General features: G+C 50.9%; 7 protein-coding genes across 7 annotated transcripts; 4 read left to right on the top strand and 3 right to left on the bottom strand.

Annotated features, from left to right (window-relative positions):
* Nucleotides 1-560: 560 nt before the first annotated feature.
* On the bottom strand, nucleotides 561-5,746 carry eaf1 (MYB and HSA domain protein). Its single transcript, XM_026773061.1, has 5 exons — nucleotides 5,432-5,746; nucleotides 5,206-5,349; nucleotides 2,118-5,056; nucleotides 1,901-2,058; nucleotides 561-1,845 (listed from the first exon to the last, which is right to left on the bottom strand). The coding sequence occupies exons 1-5, from the start codon at nucleotides 5,473-5,475 to the stop codon at nucleotides 697-699; spliced, it is 4,434 nt and encodes a 1,477-aa protein (XP_026627140.1). The 5' UTR covers nucleotides 5,476-5,746; the 3' UTR covers nucleotides 561-696.
* A 323-nt stretch (nucleotides 5,747-6,069) lies between these two features.
* BDQ94DRAFT_142106 (putative 60S ribosome biogenesis protein Mak11) lies at nucleotides 6,070-7,880 on the top strand. The gene is made up of 2 exons (XM_026765964.1): nucleotides 6,070-7,139; nucleotides 7,194-7,880. The coding sequence occupies exons 1-2, from the start codon at nucleotides 6,201-6,203 to the stop codon at nucleotides 7,791-7,793; spliced, it is 1,539 nt and encodes a 512-aa protein (XP_026627139.1). The 5' UTR covers nucleotides 6,070-6,200; the 3' UTR covers nucleotides 7,794-7,880.
* Nucleotides 7,881-8,284: 404 nt separating this feature from the next.
* On the top strand, nucleotides 8,285-10,228 carry BDQ94DRAFT_23042 (translation initiation factor eIF2 subunit gamma). Its single transcript, XM_026775277.1, has 3 exons — nucleotides 8,285-8,911; nucleotides 8,977-9,963; nucleotides 10,043-10,228. Exons 1-3 carry the CDS (start codon nucleotides 8,388-8,390, stop codon nucleotides 10,071-10,073), a joined length of 1,542 nt encoding a protein of 513 aa, XP_026627138.1. The 5' UTR covers nucleotides 8,285-8,387; the 3' UTR covers nucleotides 10,074-10,228.
* A 514-nt stretch (nucleotides 10,229-10,742) lies between these two features.
* On the top strand, nucleotides 10,743-12,657 carry BDQ94DRAFT_23031 (zinc metalloprotease). The gene is made up of 5 exons (XM_026775275.1): nucleotides 10,743-10,823; nucleotides 10,929-11,111; nucleotides 11,176-11,922; nucleotides 12,005-12,197; nucleotides 12,262-12,657. Exons 1-5 carry the CDS (start codon nucleotides 10,809-10,811, stop codon nucleotides 12,492-12,494), a joined length of 1,371 nt encoding a protein of 456 aa, XP_026627137.1. The 5' UTR covers nucleotides 10,743-10,808; the 3' UTR covers nucleotides 12,495-12,657.
* Nucleotides 12,658-13,540, bottom strand: BDQ94DRAFT_23032 (uncharacterized protein). Its single transcript, XM_026775276.1, has one exon. The coding sequence runs from the start codon at nucleotides 13,333-13,335 to the stop codon at nucleotides 12,820-12,822; it is 516 nt and encodes a 171-aa protein (XP_026627136.1). The 5' UTR covers nucleotides 13,336-13,540; the 3' UTR covers nucleotides 12,658-12,819.
* Nucleotides 13,541-13,542: 2 nt separating this feature from the next.
* BDQ94DRAFT_169645 (mitochondrial 54S ribosomal protein bL34m) lies at nucleotides 13,543-14,337 on the top strand (the record flags this gene model as incomplete). Its single annotated transcript, XM_026771336.1, has 2 exons — nucleotides 13,543-13,805; nucleotides 13,977-14,337. The coding sequence occupies 2 exons, from the start codon at nucleotides 13,543-13,545 to the stop codon at nucleotides 14,335-14,337; spliced, it is 624 nt and encodes a 207-aa protein (XP_026627135.1).
* Nucleotides 14,338-15,249: 912 nt separating this feature from the next.
* Nucleotides 15,250-18,522, bottom strand: BDQ94DRAFT_169644 (putative zinc metalloprotease; the record flags this gene model as incomplete). The annotated part of the gene is made up of 3 exons (XM_026771335.1): nucleotides 15,250-15,447; nucleotides 15,510-17,581; nucleotides 17,631-18,522. 3 exons carry the CDS (start codon nucleotides 18,520-18,522, stop codon nucleotides 15,250-15,252), a joined length of 3,162 nt encoding a protein of 1,053 aa, XP_026627134.1.
* Nucleotides 18,523-19,137: the final 615 nt, after the last annotated feature.

Here is a 19,137-nt window from a genome sequence, read left to right as displayed (position 1 = left end):
CTTCGTGGGCTGCTGATTCGGAGAGAACTAATTAGGGGAGTGAAAAGCTGCCTTTAATCCATATGTGCGAAATGAGCACCCGCAGCATATAGCGAGTCTTTACTGAGTATGTAGAACTGGAGCTGGTGGAGGACTAGACAATCGGCGGGATAAAAAGAAGGCGGTGGCAAAACACGCGGGTTAGACGCGCGCTTAAACCCAACCCCAGAGCAATTACGATGTAGTACAGGTGCGTCAATTATTCTCAATAGTAATCGTACAGTCGTAGTCATTAACTGCTCTTTTGCTCTAATGCAATCCATTCCAAATGACGTTCCAATAGTTTCCTGACCTTTTTGTATCCGTCCTATCAATACATGTAGTACAAAGTTGAAAATGGAGGGGGACATAGCCCCGGTCGATTGAAAAGGAAGCCATTTGTGCATAACAGGCAACCGGCCGAAAGCCGGTGAAAAGCTGCCGGTATAACAAGAGAAATCTGGAGAAAAATAAGACAGAAAAGTCTGTCTCCAAAGGCAGGTGGCGGGGTTTGGGGGAGGTGAAAGGGACGAAGGGGTTGGAGGCAGTAAGGGTGGCGTTAATAAAGAGGATCGCTGGGTGTCAAGGTAGGTGCTCGAAGCAGGGATAGTGAATAAAAGGTGATAAGGTGGATGGGAAATATTTACAAACGAAGAAGAGAAGATAAAGGCAAGGTCATCAGCTCGTCGCTGTCTGAGCTTGCGGAGGGTTAGGACTCTTGCTTGTCCCGGCCACTGCGCCAGCCTGGGCACTGCCACTGCGCTGGGTTTGCGGCGTCACACTCCGGCTCGGCTGAGGAACCGCCCCATTCATAGCGGGAGAGCTCCCTACACCGACACGATTTTGCTGAGCAGGTTGGGGAACACGCATCATGGGGGAATATCCTTGGGCCTGAGGTACTTGCATACCCGGCGCGCCATTGAGGCCCGGCTGCGGGGACTGGAAACTGGCCTCGTGGGGAATCTGGTAATTGGCTTGCACGCTGCCAATATTGCCAGCAGCAGCACTCATGGCAACTTGAGACATGCGCTGCTGTTGATACTGATGCAACCGGTCCGTAGCAAGCTTGTTAACTTGCTCCGGAGGCATGTTCGGGTTGCTCCGCTGGATTTGGCTTTGGATAGTGCTGATAGTTGGGACAACACCACCGGACAGGAGGTTGGGTTGAGCCATGCGGGGGGAGGGCGTAGACACTCCCTGTGGGGTAGTATTGTGAAAAGAAGGGCTTTGCATTCCACCTCCAGCCTGCAGCGCCGCCATCATCGCAGGGTTGTTCGTAGTGCCGTTGACGTTGGGCATATTCAGATTCGGAGAGTGAGATCCTTGAGGCACAAACTGCTGTTGATTATGGAATTGCTGCTGGGGCTGTTGGGGCTGAGCCTGCTGCTGATGCGGATGTTGCTGTGGCTGGGCCTGCTGTCTGGTCTGGAGGATCCGTTGTTGCTCTTGAAGCCGATTTGCCTCCCGCATAACACGCGTATTATCAGGAGGGGTCTGCATAGGCATTCCAGGGCGGGCGCCATTGTTCTGCTGAATTCCAGATTGTGGCATCATCTTCATCGCCATTGGATTCGAAGGCATGGGTCCATTTACAGGTGTAGCGTTGGGCATACCCTGCATATGGGGACGTGCTTGGTTTGCACCAACTCCGGGAGGCAATCCGTTGGGCAGCCCGTTAGGCAATGCATTCGGAAGCCCGTTCGTAGTGTTGCCGGTCATAGCCGAAGTTCCAGGGTTATGAGGCAGGCCGCCAGGAGTGCGTCCTGGGGCATTCATTATCGGCTGCTGGTTAGGTATTTGCCCGGCACGTTGGGCTGCTAGGTTCGCCTTGAACATAGATGTTAGTCAGGAATAGGGTGCACGAAAAGAGACGCGGTCATACTCTTTGCTGGGCAATCATTTGCTGCCGATACTGTTCTTGCCGCTCCTGAAGCTTCAATTCACGCTCGTACTTGAGTCGGCTGAATTCAGCGGGCGACGTGATTGGAGGTTTCGGTTGATTTGCTTCATTAACTTTCCGTAACGATGCCAAGTGCGAGGCTACAGCAAATCAAAGTAGTTAGCAAAAGCCAAAGTAATCATACTGTTTCACGTCTTACCATGTTGCTGCTTCTGGAGCATGGTCTCTCGCTTCTTAGCTAGTTTACGCATAGCATCAAGCAATGCAAGGTGCTTGGAGGATCTCTTGCGATCGACCCTAAGAGGTTGCGTCGTCCTCCTTCGAACTTGGGGTAGTGACTGAGGATTGCTATTGTTGCCCTGTTGTTGCTGTTGCTGTTGCTGCTGTTGCTGCTGCTGTTGTTGTTGCTGCTGCTGCTGGGCGGCTTGTTGCTGCGCTAGTACAGTTCGCTGTGCCGCCTCAAGTCTTTGATGATAAGCGCGGAAGTACTGTGTCTTAGACATGTCGGCTGGCAAGCCTTCCAAGCCAACCCAGCGCTCAAAACATTCCCAGGGTGTCCGCCTTTCTGCTCCTGATGTGAACTGTGATGACGGTGTGAGACAGTTGGAGATAAGAGACCAGTTGTATGAGTACTCCTTGACTAAGCGCCGTAGCTCATCATCCTCCGCATATGTCCACTGAGACGACTGTCTAGATTCAAAGAAGCCAACGGAGGGCATAGGATGCTCAGTCGGAGGCCGGAACGAATGACCCGGATGTATTCTATCACGTATATGTCTGTTTTCGGGTCGGAACAGTGCGACATTGGTTTGTTCTGGCGGCAAATCCAGCACGGCTTGCTCAGGATCCGATTGGTACTGTGAGTAGTCGTAACGGCTACGCTTGGGAGGTGGTTCATCGTCGGGGAAAGTGATCTTGCCCGACGCGTACTTTGAAACGGGCAGAATTTCAGTCTTCCATACAGAGTCCGGAGGTTCTTTAAATGCTGGCAAGTTCGTGTCCGGAGCGATAGTGACAGGTGTGTATGTTGGCAGGTTATCGAGAATCTCTCGAGCCGCCGCCGTCATGTCCAATGAGAACGTGAACTCGTCGGTACCGAGGGAGAAGATTGCAGCTGGTGCAACTGTGTCATGTAAATCGTGACGCGGCTCATCATTGAATCCTTCACTAACAGAATCCTCTTCGGTGGAGGGCACTAAGTCTGGCGTAGGGTGAGATACTGCGGCCATTTCATCTCCTGTCTCTTCGGGCGGCGAGATCATGCTGGTTTTAGCCTCGACATTCAATGATGGGGTCTTTACTTGAATGCGGAGCAGTGACCGATGTTCGGGGTCACTATTAACATACTCCGCACACCAGTCAGCACAGCTTTTTGCAGCTGCGATCTTCCACTTCCGCTCTTCTCGGAAATCAGTGCGCATCCACTTCACATGATCCAGAAGAACATCCCAATGTGTTGCCTCTCGAGGTGGTTCAACCGAACGTTTCAACTGGCGCAGGGGCCATCGATTCGCATTTTGCAGGGAGTAGATTCGACGCAAGGTACGGCAATCCATCTGTTCCTGGTAATCGAGGAAGTGATTGGAAGTGGTTAAAGTCTTATGAGCTGAGGCGAGAAGTGTGCTGAGACTTGTACCCCGGGGAGGTGCATATGCTCGGTTCTGGAAGAGGGTGAAGAGATAGTCTTGTTCCTCATTGATCTTGGCAAGATCACCAGCGTGTTGCCGGACCAATTCCATGGACTCGCTTTTCTCTTGGACTTGTTGTTGCTGCTGCTGCTTCGGAAAGACGACGGTAGACAATTTGGTCCTCTCTTTCTCCCGCGCTTTCCGATCTTTGAACCGCATTCTTGCTGCAGAGTCAGGGGTCGCAGTGGACACATCCCGTGCTATTTCTGTAGGCTTCTCGGGGAGAGTTCCCTTGTCCGATGGCGAGACGGGGGTCTTTGGAGGTTCTCCCAAAATCTCGGAAACAGATTTGTGTCTGATAGCGCCAGAGGATACCCTGGTTGTCATTCTTTCCGGTGGGGACGGTACCGGATGGGCTGGGGGGGTCGGTTTCTTTAGCACTGGAGCATTTTCCGTAGGCACCTTGCTGCTAGCCTCAGCTTGAGGCACAGCTCCGGCTTGTGTGGAAGGCCGTGACTCATCCGTTGTCTCAATAACCCCGTCAAGTCTCTTATGATCAAGTGACGGAAGGGCAGGTGCCAGCTCGGGCGCTTCTTTAGGCGTTTCTTTGATGTCAGCCGGCGAGGTCACAACATCTTCCTGAATCACCTCGCTCGTGACAGTGCCTCCGTCTACCTCGTCCGCACTTGTCTTAGCCGCAGCTAGGTTGCTCTGTTGGAGTGACTGAGCCTCCTCCAGGCGAAGTTGCTCATCGGGAGTGGAAGGTACCAAGTTAGGCGGTGCCTTGACTGCCTCTTCATCTTTGGGGCTTGGAATCTTGTGGGGCGCATCATTAATCTCCTCCGCGGGGCTGGTAGCAGGTGAAACGGGAACTGGCACTGGGGTATTATTGGAATAAGGCCCTGCTGAAGAAACAGGAGAGAGTGGTTGCTCAGGAACCTGGGCGGGCCGGCCCTGAGGGAGGGAAGGCCGTATACCATCCTTCCTTTGAGCGGACGAAAGTTCTGGAGTTCCAGGTGGCCGTGCATCCACATTGGGCTTTGGCTGTGCCTGGGCTGGGGATGCACTACCTTCCCCGATTCCATTGCTATAGACATTTGGGCGTGCTTCCGTTTTCAATGGAGACGCCCTGTTGTCAGTAGCTGATGGCTGCGCGGGATGCGCTATTGCAGCAGGCGAAACATCGGGCACTTGGGAGACCTGAGATACGATAGCAGGTGCGACTTGATTAGTTGTCACTCGGTGCTCAGGCTGGTGATCAGAAGGTTTCTGTTCTGTTACTTTCTGATACTTTGGCTGGCGCTCAACATCATTGGCAATGGCCCCCGCAGCAGCACTCTGGGCTCCCAATTGGGGGACGGGGGCCGTAGCATCGTGAGGTTTGGCAGTCAATTCCGCTGACGCCGGTCGTGTCGCCGCAGCTGTCTCCTCCGCTTCCCTGGCTTTGCGCGCTAAAATAGACGCATAGTCTGGTAATGGTGGGAGTGTAGCTGGATTGAAATAACGGCCTCTGCGGACAGTTAACGTATGCTCCTCAGTAAAGGTGGAGATACTTGAAAATAGTAGAATAACCACGCAGTGGACCGGATAGGTAAATTTGAAATAATTTGCACATATGAAACAATAGCTATATGGGTGACTTTTATGTGGCCGACTTACTTTGAGAGGTCGTTGGCGTCGAGGAACGCCTGTTCCTTGTGGTGATAGAGCGAGTCCGCCGGAGCGTTCTCGGTCGCGCCCGCGAAGCCTACGGTCGCAAAGTAGAGCTCGCTCAGTTTGCGCTTCCGCGACGACAAACAACGTCTAAAATTCCAAGTAAGCGATAATTCAATATCGCAAAGACCAGGGGAGTAGATTGGATCGCTGGGAAAAATAAAATACGTACGCGATCTCATCTTTCTTAGACCGGAGAAGCTCGTCACGGAGCATGGAGTCTATTTCGGGGAACACAGCATCCGATTAACGCGCTAAAATTAAGGGGAGTGGATTGAGCGAAGTCATCCAGATGGAAAAAATCGCTCAGAAATGATGAAAAGGATGGGGTTGTGTTGTTATGGGATGCAGAGGACACGACGCGAAGATTTCGCTGGGAAGGGATTTTTTGGGGGGTGTTAGTGGTGATGAGACTTCTGGACGGGTAGTATGGGAGGAACTTTGGTTGGTTGGAGGATTCCGGGTGAGTGCCGGGAGCAGCAGAGAGCGCCAGGTTTGGGTGTTGGTGCTGCGATGAGAGGTAGTAGGCGGGTAGGAGTCCCCTAGCTATTCTTTAGATTCCTTACTAGGGGCGATAGTCTACCATTCCACGCCTGTTCCTTATGTAGGTATGATGTGAACCGCTGAATGGCTGGCCACCAGAAAAATGGAGGCCTGAGGCATCAAAGGAAGTAGCGCCGGCGGCTTCCTTTCGCAGTTCTCTGTTGTTGCTCCCCTGCCTTCTTGTTGTTTTTCCTCGCGCTCACCCGAGTGATTGCCGCATTCAGGCCGCTTGACACCTTAGGCATAAAAGGCTAGGAAGACGCGTCTCACCGCCCCGACTCGATGATAACGTCCGGCAGAAAAAAAAAGTTGCCCGCTCAGATAGATGGTCTTCGATAGTTAGTCTGCAAAAGCAAACACATTCCTCGCCGATTTCATTTTCTAAGCAGGCAACAATCATGGTAAAGAGAAAGAGAGACGAGGCGGCCAAGGACCGCCAGAGCTCTACGCAGCCAACCAAGGTTGCTAAGGCTACAGACAGTGAAGAGGCTCCTTCCACCTCAGCGGCCGACGGTCCGTCAATCACGCTGCAAATTATCACCGGATCCTATGAAAAGGTGCTGCACGGCTTCACCGCGGCTGTATCGCCTACCTCTTTTGCATCAAAGGATACGGATGAAGATGGCAACAAGTCAACTCTTGTACAGTTTGTGGATACCTTCCTGTTTGAGGCTCATACATCTGCCATTCGGTGTCTCGCCTTGTCGCCATTGCCGAAGGCTGATGCAACAGAAAACGCTCAAATTATCCTAGCCAGTGGTGCTACAGATGAGCGTGTCAATCTTTACTCCCTGTCTGCTGCTCCTGTTGCAGTGAATGAATTATATCCCACCGTACCGACTCTCGCGGGCAACAAAATCCTCGAGAATCCCAAAAACCGCGAGTTGGGCACACTGATGCATCACTCCGCTCCGATTTCGGCATTGGAATTTCCCTCCCGATCAAAGATCCTTGTTGGCTCTGAGGATAATACAATTTCTGTTACTAGGACTCGGGATTTCTCTGTTGTATCCACCATCAAGGCCCCTCGTCCGAAAGTTCAGGGTAGGCCCAGCGGTGACACAGCGCCCCCCGGAGGCACCCCGTCCGGTGTCAATGATATCGCTGTCCATCCTAGTATGAAGTTGATGTTGAGTGTGGGCAAGGGAGAAAAGTGCATGAGGCTCTGGAACCTGGTCACAGGGAAGAAGGCTGGTGTGTTGAACTTCAACCGAGAGATTTTGCAGAGCGTCAAGGAGGGCAAATGGAGCACTGGGGAAGGAAGGAAGATAGTATGGAACTCGAAGGGTGATGAGTTTGCTGTGGCATTCGAGTGGGGTGCAGTTGTCTTCGGAATTGTAAGCCTGATGTCGCATATCCCATTGCATGACCATTTCTAACATAGTCTACAGGATTCCACTCCCATTTGCAGGGTTTTCCCCAGCCCCCGGAGTAAGCTTCACCAGATGAAGTACATAAATCCCACGCCCTCTTCCGATGACAGCGATGAATTGCTCGCCGTCTCCACGGAAGATGGTAGGGTTATTTTCTACTCTACTAAGCAGGTCCAAGAGGCGACAGAGGAGGATGATTCACCCATTCCTTATGCGGAAGCTGTTGCCCAGCTGGGTGGTAGAGCAGCAGGCTTCCCGGGAAGAGTAAAGGACTTCGAGGTTCTTGATCTAAACGGTCAGCGGGTTGCTGGAAAGGATAACCACCTGGTAGTAACTGGAAATAGCGAGGGCTTGGTTCGTGTTTGGCTGCTACAAGGCGCCGATCTGGTGAAGAAGGATACAAAGGGTACCAAAAAGAAGTCGGCAGAGAAGGAGAAGAAGGAAATCCAGGTCGGTAAGTTCTTGAATGCTTATGGCACAGGCAACCGGATTACCTGCCTCAAAGCATTTGTGATGCTGGCTCCTGAAGACCCCTCGACGCTAGAGGATTCGGAAGAGGATTATGATGAAGAAGTGAGCCAGGATGAACTCTCCAGCGAAGAGAGCGATGAAGAATAGGTTTACCTATTTGATTATTGTCTTACTGTATATACCCAACCCTTGTTGATAGGCAAACGGATGTGTGAAATTATACCATTACAGTCATTCTAAAGCTAGAGGTGCTCCACGTATACTCCGATACCCTGCAAATAGTCACATTACTGGCGCCCCATTCGAACTTCTTGGCCCTTCACTGCTTCATCTTCGGTCGCTTTTTGCGTCTGTACGAGTCCCCGTATGTCATATTGTTAGTCACATACAGTTCGAAAACTTCGTAATTTCGATGAGCCGTTCCACTTTGAAGAAACATGATGGTTATCACAGAGTAGAGGTGAATATTTTATGATATTATTCAAGTAGGTGCGAGTTGGCTAAGAAGGTGAGGTTCATTTTTTGGCCAAGAGGTGAGTCAGTATAAATCCTGCCGCCGCCCACCGCCCACTCGCTCTCCACTGCACAAATCACAACCCCACTGGCCGAACCGTATCATATCGCCTCCGTTCTCAAGCAGCAATTTTCATCAAACAACACGACCCTCGACCCTCGCCCTCTCCACCCCCCATAACCCCCCTTTTCTAGAACCGCTGTTGTCTCTCGATTTCACTTGCAATCATGGCTGCCAACGGCGACTTCTCTGACGACGAGTCCCAGCCTGGATCCCCCATGCTCGATGCGAACGGTCACGATGACATCGAAGAGCAAGAGCCCCTCGACCAGGAGGCCAAGCCTCTGAAGTCTGCGATGAAGAAGGAAGTTCCTCCTCCCCAGCCCAAGCGGCCAGAGCTGCCCGAGCAGCCGAATCCGGAGACTCTGGACCTGTCCACCCTGACTCCTTTGACCCCCGAAATTATTGCGCGCCAAGCCACAATCAACATTGGCACCATCGGTCACGTCGCTCACGGCAAGTCGACGGTCGTTAAGGCTATCTCCGAGGTCCAGACTGTCCGTTTCAAGAACGAGTTGGAGCGAAACATTACGATCAAGCTGGGTTATGCCAACGCAAAGATCTACAAGTGCGACAACCCCGAGTGCCCTAGGCCGACATGCTTTAAGAGCTTTAAGAGTGAGAAGGAAGTCGACCCGCCTTGTGAGAGGGATGGCTGCGGTGGCCGCTACAGACTGTTGAGACATGTGTCGTACGTTGAACCTCGGACTCAAGTGTGGACAAATTCTTCAATGCTAACTCAGAGACCCAACTTAGTTTCGTCGACTGCCCCGGTCACGATATTCTGATGAGTACTATGTTGTCTGGTGCCGCCGTCATGGACGCTGCCCTCCTCCTTATTGCCGGAAACGAAACTTGCCCTCAACCTCAGACTTCGGAGCACTTGGCTGCCATCGAAATCATGAAGCTCAGCCACATCATCATTTTGCAAAACAAGGTGGACTTGATGAGAGAGGATGGTGCCCTGCAACATTACCAGTCGATCTTGAAGTTCATCCGTGGTACTGTCGCCGATGGCTCTCCGATCATTCCCATTTCTGCACAGCTCAAGTACAACATCGATGCTGTCAACGAATACCTGGTTTCGCACATTCCCGTCCCCGTCCGCGATTTCACCGCTTCCCCCCACATGATCGTCATTCGTTCCTTCGATGTGAACAAGCCTGGTGCCGAAATTGAGGAGCTGAAGGGTGGTGTTGCCGGTGGTTCGATCTTGACTGGTGTTCTGAAGCAGAACGACGAGATTGAGATTCGTCCCGGTCTGGTCACCAAGGACGAGAACGGCAAGATTCAGTGCCGTCCCATCTTCTCTCGGGTCATGTCCCTCTTTGCCGAGCACAATGACCTCAAGTTTGCCGTCCCTGGTGGTTTGATTGGTGTCGGTACTCGTGTGGACCCTACTCTGTGCCGTGCTGATCGTCTCGTTGGTTTCGTCCTGGGTCACCGCGGACGCCTTCCCGCTATCTACACTGAGTTGGAAGTCAACTACTTCTTGCTTCGTCGTCTGCTCGGTGTCAAGACTGCCGATGGCAAGCAGGCCAAGGTTGCCAAGCTTACTAAGAACGAGGTTCTCATGGTCAACATCGGTTCTACGGCTACCGGAGCTAAGGTCGTGGGTGTCAAGGCTGATGCTGCCAAGCTCAGCTTGACCAGCCCTGCCTGTACCGAGGTCGGAGAGAAGATTGCCATCAGTCGGAGAATTGAGAAGCACTGGCGTCTGATCGGTTGGGCCAACATTGTCGCGTAAGTCTTATGCTCCACTCCTTAGCTTGCGATTTCTTCCCAGCTCTTGAGAGAATGATGTTACTAATTACGGAAACAGTGGTAACACCCTTGAGCCCATCCTGAACTAAAGAATTTATTGCCCGCTTGGATGGCCAGGCTTGTATCCATCAGGTTACGGCTGATGGAGAAGTCAAAGAGTATCTGACACCAAGTCTTGGCAGGGTCAAGTCACGAATGAAGTAGAATGGTTTGCAGTAGCGAGAGGGGGTGTCAGTTAACTCCCTGATTAGAGACCACAGGGGGCCTAATCGTCGCCTATTCCACCTGCTGGGTGCGAAGAACAGGGGATCGTGAGTATTCTCCACGATATCCAGTTGAAACGTTCGCAGAATCGAGAAGGTCGGGCAAGCAGCAGGATGGAAAGGCAACTTAGAAGATCAGGTGGCATGGCTGGAGTTGCGCAGACCACTTCTTTGACGTGTGTTACGACGCTTGTGGAAAATATTTCTTACACTTTTTTTTTTCTTTTTTTTGTTCATTCTTATTATTCGGTCCGGCTTGCATGGCTCTATGTAGATGCTGTATAGGGGAATGATGAACGCAACGAAATAAAAGTCAGATTTCTTTGATGTCCAATACGCCGCCATTGAAAAAGAAGCATTGATGGGGAGCTGAATGAAGGAGTTGTTTGTTCTGCTGCGGCCTTGCCTCCGAGGCCACCGCCGCGGTTGACTAAGGCGCGGACCAGCTCCTCTTTTACTTAAACTATTCTCTTACTCCCCCATTCATTGCTTTGTCCGCAACCAAAAGGCCACATCTCAGCAGGCTCAATCCCAGGCTGCTGTTGTGCTGCGGGTGTCGCAATGTATATCCTCGAGGTAAAGTTCCCGTACAGACTTTTTTCCTCTTGTTATAAGAGTTCATCTGGTCTGCCCTTTCCGGCTTGAAGCTCCAGCTAACTCGGGTTATCGTGGCCGTTACAGCAACTGGCGCGTCTTCTCGACCGTCCATTCATCCCCTGGAAGAATGTCCTCGTCGGTTTCTCTTTAGGCCAGTTTCTTTTGGAAGGCTTTCTGTCTCTTCGTCAGTACAAAGTGCTGCAACGGACCAAGCCCCCGCAAGTATTGGCGGGCGAGGTCTCTCAGAAGGTCTTCGATCAGAGTCAGGTAAGCACCTCCACATGAGCCCAGCAACCACATCATACTGATCAGGCGTCCCCTGACTTATTAGTCCTACGGTCGCGCGAAAGCCAAATTCGGTCTTGTTGCAGCTCTTTACGGTCAAATCCAAAATCTCGCTTTCATCTATGGCGACATTCTCCCCAAGCTTTGGGGAGTCAGCGGTCTCTTGTTGGCACAGTACTTCCCTTCTCGGTTCCAGGGTGAAATCTCGCAGACGCTCCTATTTGTCTTCGGATTCAACCTGATCAGCACGGTTCTGTCTCTTCCTATTTCGTACTACAATACTTTTGTCCTCGAGGAGAAGTTTGGTTTCAACAAGCAGACGTTCAGTCTCTGGGTTACGGACTTGCTCAAGGGACAGATGCTTGGTATCGTACTCGGAACACCCATCATCAGCGCAGTGCTCAAGATCATTCAGAAGACCGGCAACTCCTTCTTCTACTACCTGTGGCTCTTTGGCGTCTTCCTCCAGATCTTCGCTATCACCATCTATCCTATTGTTATCCTGCCCTTGTTCAACAACTTGTCACCACTTGAACCGGGTGCCATCAAGACCGGTGTCGAAAACCTCGCTAAAAAGCTCAAGTTTCCTCTTCAGGAGCTGCATGTCATTGACGGCAGCAAGCGGAGCGCACACAGCAACGCCTACTTCTATGGTCTCCCTTGGAAAAAGCACATCGTTATCTACGACACTTTGATTGAGAAGAGCGAGCCTGAGGAGGTTGTTGCAGTCCTGAGCCATGAACTGGGTCATTGGAGTCTCAGCCACACCACGAAGCTATTCGGTATTGCTCAGGTATGTTTCTGGGCCCCAGTGTAGACCAATCATCACATCATGAGTGGTTGAATCAGTATACCAGCAGACTGACCTCTCTTAGTTCCATATGTTCTACATTTTTGCGCTCTTCTCTGCATTCGTGAACAACAAGTCTCTGTATCAGTCGTTCGGCTTCTATAGCCAACAGCCCATCATGATCGGATTCCTCTTGTTCTCGGATGCCCTCGCGCCGATGGATGCTGTTGTCAAGCTTCTGATGAACATCCTCAGTCGCAAGTTTGAATTCGAAGCTGGTAAGTCTTCAGGACCCTTGACTTATTACCCTGATTATAACACAATACTAACCAAACCATCAAGATGCCTTTGCTGTCGGTCTCGGTTATTCTGAGCAGCTGGCGCAATCCCTTCTCAAGCTGCAGATCCAGAACTTGAGCACCATGGACGCTGACTGGATGTATGCAAGCTACCACTACTCTCACCCTATCCTTTCCGAGAGACTCAAGGCGCTCGGTTGGAAGGGTGGAAAGGTCACCGGCCTCAAGGAGGAAGATAGTGAGACGCCAGTTAAGGCGGCTGACCGTGAGCTGTGAAAAGTTGACGTTCAAGGTCTTCTTTTTCTTTTCTGGCATGGTGTTTTAGGGCCGGTTGTGGAGAGACCCGCCGATTATGGGCTTCTGAAGGCATATTCAATTGTGAATTGATTTTTGGGTTCTTATCACGGATTAAAATAAACCAATCATAATCGTCTTCCAATGAAATAGTTTCGCCTTGAATACGCCAATGCGATATGCACATGTCTAATATATCTTGGGAATCCAAGACAAATAGCAGAAAAATAAACCCCGTAGCAAAGCTGATGCAACCCGTAGCAAACCTCCCGCAAAACAGTAACTTTTCTTTCGCTTTCATACCCACTCAAGCGTCCGACTTGGCCTTTGCCCTCTTCTCTGCAAGTCTGCGCTCCTTCTTCTTCCGCTTCCTTTCCTCTTTATCAAGACCCGCAGCGGCCTCAGCATTCTGCTCTGTCTCAACAACGTCCATATCCATCCGAACATCGTCATCATCATCGGCAGCAACAACCTCTTCCTGAAGCTTCTTCGGATCCTCCCACCCCTCAGTTCCGGCCTCCGCCTGCTGCGCATTGCCCTCCTCTCCAGCGCTGAGCTTCGCAAGAGCCAGGTCCCTGCCCAGGACTTCGCCAGCAAGTCCAGCCTGAACGCGCTTCAGATTGTGCAAAATGAGATTGGGTGCCGCAGCCGTGGTGCGCGAGGTCGGGCCATGTTCGCTAATACCGGCATTAGGTTGGAGGGCGGGGTCTGTGGCGGCGCGATCGAGGTAGGCGGCTAGGAAATCGTGCGCGGCAGCCTGGGAGATAGGCTTCGAAGAAAGAATGGTGGTAGGAGGTAGCGGAGAGGGACCCTGAGCGGCCATTGTGGTATATGATATTTGGTTTGTTTCTCGACTCGTCGCAGAAGTGTTTAAGTATATGTAAAGGTTGTTATCGAAGTAGTGACTCTTTAAATTCCGAGGAGAGAGTTTCGTTGAGTACTGAGAAGGGACGCCCGTATTCAATTGTGTCGGAATAAGAAGAACTTGTTTATTTCCTTGTTGATTGATTATTGCACCAATTGAGCAGATATGGAGAACTGTAGATGCGCTCTTGCATCGTCCGGCGGAGAGAAAAAGTCGGAGGTGGTCCGTGCACTGCGGCGCCGGAGTTCAATTTTCAGTCCGCCGTCACGGACAACATCTCGCATCCCTCCATCGCCGTCCCCAGCTTTCCGCGTCAGCGAGGTCCAATTACGTTTCACACTCGTCTTCAATCTGCTCATCACTATGCTTTGCTTCCGGTGTACGGCTCTGCCGACCGCTTTTAGGTCCTTTGCGGCCCCAGCAACCAGGTACGTCCGTCCAATTTTGGCACCCCGGATCCAATGAGACCACGCATCTAGGCTCTCCATATAGCCCGATTCGTCAGTCAGGACAGGCGGATTGTCAGGGGAAGCCCCGGCACCTCGGACACTTCATAGTATTGATGAAAGAAAAATGACTGACTTGAATCAATTCACTAGACTCACCTCCGCACCGCTCACATCCACCGCAACCGCTCTATCAACACCGTTCCGTGCCCTCTCCTCCACGACCCTCTCCTCGCTCCGTCTCCCACAACAACATTTCCCCTCTCAGAGCCTCATTACCTCTTCCTCCACTACTACTGTCCGTTCCCTGCTCTCCACCAACAACTCTTTCGCAAATCAACAAACGCGCTCCTTCTCCGCTAGTGCCTCGTTGGCCGGAAAGCGCGATACTTACAACCCCTCGCGGAGGGTGCAGAAGCGCCGTCACGGATTCCTGGCTCGGTTGCGCTCGCGAGGTGGACGGAAGATCCTGTTGCGGAGAAGGGCTAGGGGGCGGAAGTCGCTGAGCTGGTAGTCTGAATGCGTTGTTTGGTGGTGATGGGTTTATTGGTCTCGTTTAATCTCATATGTGTGTGCTGTGTACCATGACGTTTGTTGCTCTTTGGATTTTGCGGTATCTGGATCTATTTACTTGGTAGGGTGGCGGGGGAAGCATCGTGGCGCCTTTGCGCTCTGTGCTGTCCAGGGTAGGGTAAGATGGCATGAGGAGATGCAGCTTCTGATGTCTTGAGCTCGCTTTGCTCGGGTTCGGTATTACCCTTTGTGTTACTAAGATGGTGGTGATATGGGTCTAAGATTTCTATCTCGCTACCATTAATAGGACGCTGTCCTATGTGTACCTTATACATATTCATATATAGATATCATATTGTCACGTGGTTTGGTTTATAATTTGTCGGTCTGGGTGTTAGTTTGGTAGGAGTAGAGTGTATTTCTATCACCTGGGGTTTCTAATTGTATTATTCTCACAAAGGTCAGAGATAGAAGCTGTGTGTTGCAAATATAATGGCAGTGTAGAACAGGTTATGTCACCTAAGAGACTAAGCTTCAGGTTAATCATAGTAGTGGGCCCAATAGCGAAAGCATCTGCTAGCACTTTTTATTACAACATGCAATGAAATAAGAAGAACGAGAGCTTTTTCATAAACTTCTGGCAACGTTTACTCGGGTGTTTGGTAGGTACCGATAATCACAACTAAGATTTAGGTGCAGATTTGTGGTGGTGGTTAACCACTTATGTTGTACGATATATCATTAACATCAAAAATCATTGCGCGTCTGCTAGTTGGAGACATCTCTAACAATACAGATCACACGGGTCGGCATATCTGGGCCCCCAGGGGTAGCTGGTCTTTCGACCTAGGTGTTATCCAGGAACTGGCTCAGATAAATCTTGTCATGTCTAGAGGTTGTCGTATAGATTGCATCACTCATCATCTTCGTCATCCTCCATGTCTTCATCACTGTCATCTTCATCTTCAGATCCGGTTTCATACTCATCGTCGTCATCGTCGGACTCCTCGTCCTCGTCATCGCCGACCTTCAGCCCATAGTCATCTTCGAATTCTTTGAGTGGCTGCACCGCAGGCGTGAATCCCGATGCCTGGAGACCTTCCTTGATAGTCTAAACCGACAGTTAGTAAATGATACACAAGAAGATCATAATTTCTTCATGGAATGACAAACCTCCTCAAGCACTGTAGCGCAGGTAACCACGATATTGGCCGTGGACGGGTTAAACAAAGGCAGAATGATGTCCTTCAGAGCGCCCTTCACGTCATCAACGCTAGTAGCCCGCACCTGCTTGAGCACCCGCTCCTTGTAGTCGCTAGGCAGGCGCCGAATCACCTGTCGGATGAAACTGCCTGAGGCTGCGCTACCAATTGTCGACTGTTCATTCGCAAAGCTTACCACAATGCTGCTAATGGAACCCTCCAGCATCAAGGGATCGAAGGGCATCGCACCAGAGAGGTGATCCTCAACAATCTGCTTGCTGGAGTCGAAGGCTTTATGGGCGTTGGGGGAGCGGTAAACGTCGAAGTTGACGAATCCGGTGTCAATGTTATAGGCAAAGTTCGTGCCATATGCCAAACCCTTGCCTCGAACTGCAACCCAGAGGGGACCCTCAACCGCGTTCATGTATGCAATTGCAACCATTAAGGCAGGAAGTCTTGGATCATCATAAGAATCCAAACCACGTGCGGTAGCATATGCGAACGATGAATCAATCGTCGGCATAGGAACCACATACGACTTACCGCCCAACTTCTGGCCAGCCTCACTGAGCAACGGTCTTCTAGCCGTGATAGGCTGTAGAGGGGCACCTGCACCCAAACGCTCAGCAAATGGTTTCCATGCTGACACAGGGTTTTGAAGTTTCTCCAGGTCAGCGATAACTAAGACTCGCATGTTCTCGAAACGGAAAAGCGCATCTCTGATTTCTTCCATCCGCGCAACGACAGACTTCGGCTCTTCTGCCAATTGCTTCTTGATCCGTTTCAAATAACGCGCCTTCACCAAGGTGCTCCGAGCCCGAACAATAGACTCTGCTGCATAGTGGACCATCACATGAACAGCCGCGAGCATGTCGTCGCCACTACGCTTGGAATCGGGCACATCGGAGAGCAGTCGACTGGTAATCGCTCGGAGTCGCTCGACATCGAAAATCGAGTTCCAGGAAAGTTCCTGGATCCATGCGATCGCCGTGTGATACTTCTCAAGCTCCACCTGGAATGAGATCCGCAACATCTCCGAGTTTCCTAGGCTTCTAGCTCCTTCCATGGAGTAGCCAACAGTATCCCTTTCCAACTCGACAACCACCTGCTCAAAGTTGATGGTTTCCCCGTTCCGGTTGACAGGCAGGTTGAAGAATGCCTCAGTATACACAGACAGCAGTGGACGAAGCTGCACAGGTACGGCCTGTGCCGAGATGAGGAGGGAGAGCTGCACGAAGCTACTGGGGATATGCTCGAAATGGATGAACAAGGGCAGATCAGAGCCATCAGCATCCACCAGTTTTTGCGCCTTGTGGGATGGGCGCCCGGCATCGAGGGCTGCACCAGACCTGGCTGTAGTAGTGTCCACGAAATGGATAGACTCTATTCCAGGGATTTGGAACCTCTCCAGCATCTCCTTGGGGATCTCCTTGTCATTTTCAGCTTTAGCTTTTTCCAGCTTGTCGGCCAACTTCTTCAGCCCCTCATCACCCAAGCGCTTCTTTTGCTCTGCGACTCTAGCTTCCTCCTCCTTCTTTAATGTGTCAGACATCTTAACGGACGGAACACCAAGGATAGTGACATGGTTGGCATCAGAAATCCATGTTTTGATAAAACTGCGCCACTGTTCTTCACTCCACTTCTCCAGCACGTCGTACTCTTGCAAGGTCGCAACATCAAGCATAGTCGATCCGTCTCTCTTTCCGAAAAGAAAATCCGAGATCACGTACTCCGCAAAGGAAGAGGCGGAGCTTTCGGTAGAGAACTTCCAGGTCCGTCTTTGCCGGTCAATGCACTCCTTGATATACCTCATGTCTAAATCTTTCTCCATAGCGTCCTTGAGCACTTCGAAAAACCGTTGCTCTACCTTCGCGAGTTTCTCTGTCTCCACACTGGTTAATGTGAAGCGGATCTCAATGCTGGGATGATCTTCGGTAGCATAATAGACAGCACTGGCGAGCTGCTCCTTCTCAACCAGGATGTTATCCAATAGAGAAGCAGATGAACCGGCCAGATACAGCAATGCAACATTGACAGCCCCGGCTATAACAGAGTAAGTATATCTTCGAAATGAGGACAGCGGAACACTCACTTTGAACAGGGTCGGTACAGTCCGGACCGAGGAATCTAATTTCTATCTCCCCGAAAGATTCATCTTCTTCCGGAAATTCCACAGTCTGGACAATGGACTTCTCCAATGGCGGCGCCTGCTTGGAATCTACCCACGGCCTCTTGAAAGGTGAATCAGGACTGGGAATGACATCTAGAATAGTATCTTCGAACTTGTCCAAGGTCTCCAGCATGTTCTGGTGATCTACTTCGCCTGTGATGATTAGGCATAAGTTCTTGGGCTGGTACATCTCACGATGGAACGCTCGGATACGGTCCGCGGTGAGGACACGGAGCTGCTCCATCATACCGCCTGTCTCGTAGCGAAAACCTACACCATGCGGGTAAGTCAATCGACGAGCGGTTAGATCGATTAACTCTGCAGAGTTATTCTGCACACCCTGCATCTCCGAGTAGACGACTCCAGCGTCGTCTCCGGCGCCATCAATATGATGCACTTCGGTATAGCACCCTTCATCTGTCAGTGTTGGAGCTATAACATGCTCTAGGTACACGGGTAAGATTTGAGCGAACCCTTCCCAGCCTGCTGTGTCCAAGGTGTAGGCCGTGTGGTCTGTGGCCGTCCAGGCATTGGTGCTCGAATAAACACGTGTTGCTAGCTTGTCAAGGAAACCCTTATATCTATAGTTCCGCGAGCCCATAAAGCACAAGTGCTCCAACGTGTGAGGAGCACCTGAATCATCGAGAATCTCTGTGGCTAGAACAAAATAACCTGTGACCTTGGGTCCTTTTTGGTCAATGACCACTACCCTCATGCCTGTTCTCTCCGACTCATACTGAGCAAACTCGCTAGGCGAGTACTCCGGTTTGAACTTCTGGAGTAGCTTGAAATGGCTCTTTTGAGTAGATGACATTTTGCTCAATGATCTCTGGAAATGTGATTTAGAACCAAATCCTGTGATCACGCCCCGTAGCGATAATCTAAAATGCTGTTAGTAATCCATAGGCCAGAAGCGCAAACTTTTAGGAAGCAAGTATAACAGTTTTATTCATTTTAGAGAAGCTAGCAATGCTTGAGGTTCAGGGTGCGGGGAATTGAAACGGGAAAAGCACCCATTCCATGTTTGAAATACCAATAGCAAGAACAAGGGGATTGCAAATTGTAATAGTACGACATCACGAAGACCACGAAGCATGCTGTATGAAGGCACAAATCTGTGGCAGCCAATGTAAGGCTGCCGGTTGAGGATTGGATGTTTAATACAGACAACGACGGAGGGGCAATCTCTTTTCTTGCTTTTTTTTTTATTCAATGGAGTTCAGGGCTGGTACAAGCATGGACTCACATGGATCGAGAAGCGTTTGCCCGAATCAGGCTTCTCAATAGTAACTGAGACAACACGATGGGCTCTGCTTGACGCCGATTATGATGTTTCAGGAATATTGAGGTCACACAGTTGGCCGCTGAACGAAGGTTACCCTCCAACTGTAACGGTTCAGAGTGGAGTTCAGGTTTCCGGTTCGATAGA

Source organism: Aspergillus welwitschiae (genome assembly GCF_003344945.1).
Source record: "Aspergillus welwitschiae strain CBS 139.54b unplaced genomic scaffold BDQ94scaffold_13, whole genome shotgun sequence".
Lineage (NCBI taxonomy): Eukaryota > Fungi > Ascomycota > Eurotiomycetes > Eurotiales > Aspergillaceae > Aspergillus > Aspergillus welwitschiae.
The sequence above is the reverse complement of the archived record's forward strand: the minus strand, read 5'-3'. Positions and strand labels throughout refer to the sequence as shown.

Excerpts from the sequence above, each read along its gene's own strand:
- BDQ94DRAFT_23042 (XM_026775277.1), top strand. The coding sequence starts at position 8,388 with ATGGCTGCCAACGGCGACTTCTCTGACGACGAGTCCCAGCCTGGATCC. Across the intron at positions 8,912-8,976 it reads AGACTGTTGAGACATGTGTC|TTTCGTCGACTGCCCCGGTC; the intron begins GTACGTTGAACC and ends GACCCAACTTAG. Across the intron at positions 9,964-10,042 it reads GGTTGGGCCAACATTGTCGC|TGGTAACACCCTTGAGCCCA; the intron begins GTAAGTCTTATG and ends TTACGGAAACAG.
- BDQ94DRAFT_23032 (XM_026775276.1), bottom strand. The coding sequence starts at position 13,335 with ATGGCCGCTCAGGGTCCCTCTCCGCTACCTCCTACCACCATTCTTTCT.
- BDQ94DRAFT_23031 (XM_026775275.1), top strand. Across the intron at positions 11,112-11,175 it reads AGGTCTTCGATCAGAGTCAG|TCCTACGGTCGCGCGAAAGC; the intron begins GTAAGCACCTCC and ends CTGACTTATTAG. Across the intron at positions 12,198-12,261 it reads CAAGTTTGAATTCGAAGCTG|ATGCCTTTGCTGTCGGTCTC; the intron begins GTAAGTCTTCAG and ends CAAACCATCAAG.
- eaf1 (XM_026773061.1), bottom strand. The coding sequence starts at position 5,475 with ATGCTCCGTGACGAGCTTCTCCGGTCTAAGAAAGATGAGATCGC. Across the intron at positions 5,057-5,205 it reads GACGCCAACGACCTCTCAAA|AGGCCGTTATTTCAATCCAG; the intron begins GTAAGTCGGCCA and ends AACTGTCCGCAG. Across the intron at positions 1,846-1,900 it reads AAATGATTGCCCAGCAAAGA|GCGAACCTAGCAGCCCAACG; the intron begins GTATGACCGCGT and ends TCTATGTTCAAG.
- BDQ94DRAFT_142106 (XM_026765964.1), top strand. The coding sequence starts at position 6,201 with ATGGTAAAGAGAAAGAGAGACGAGGCGGCCAAGGACCGCCAGAGCTCT. Across the intron at positions 7,140-7,193 it reads GTGCAGTTGTCTTCGGAATT|GATTCCACTCCCATTTGCAG; the intron begins GTAAGCCTGATG and ends CATAGTCTACAG.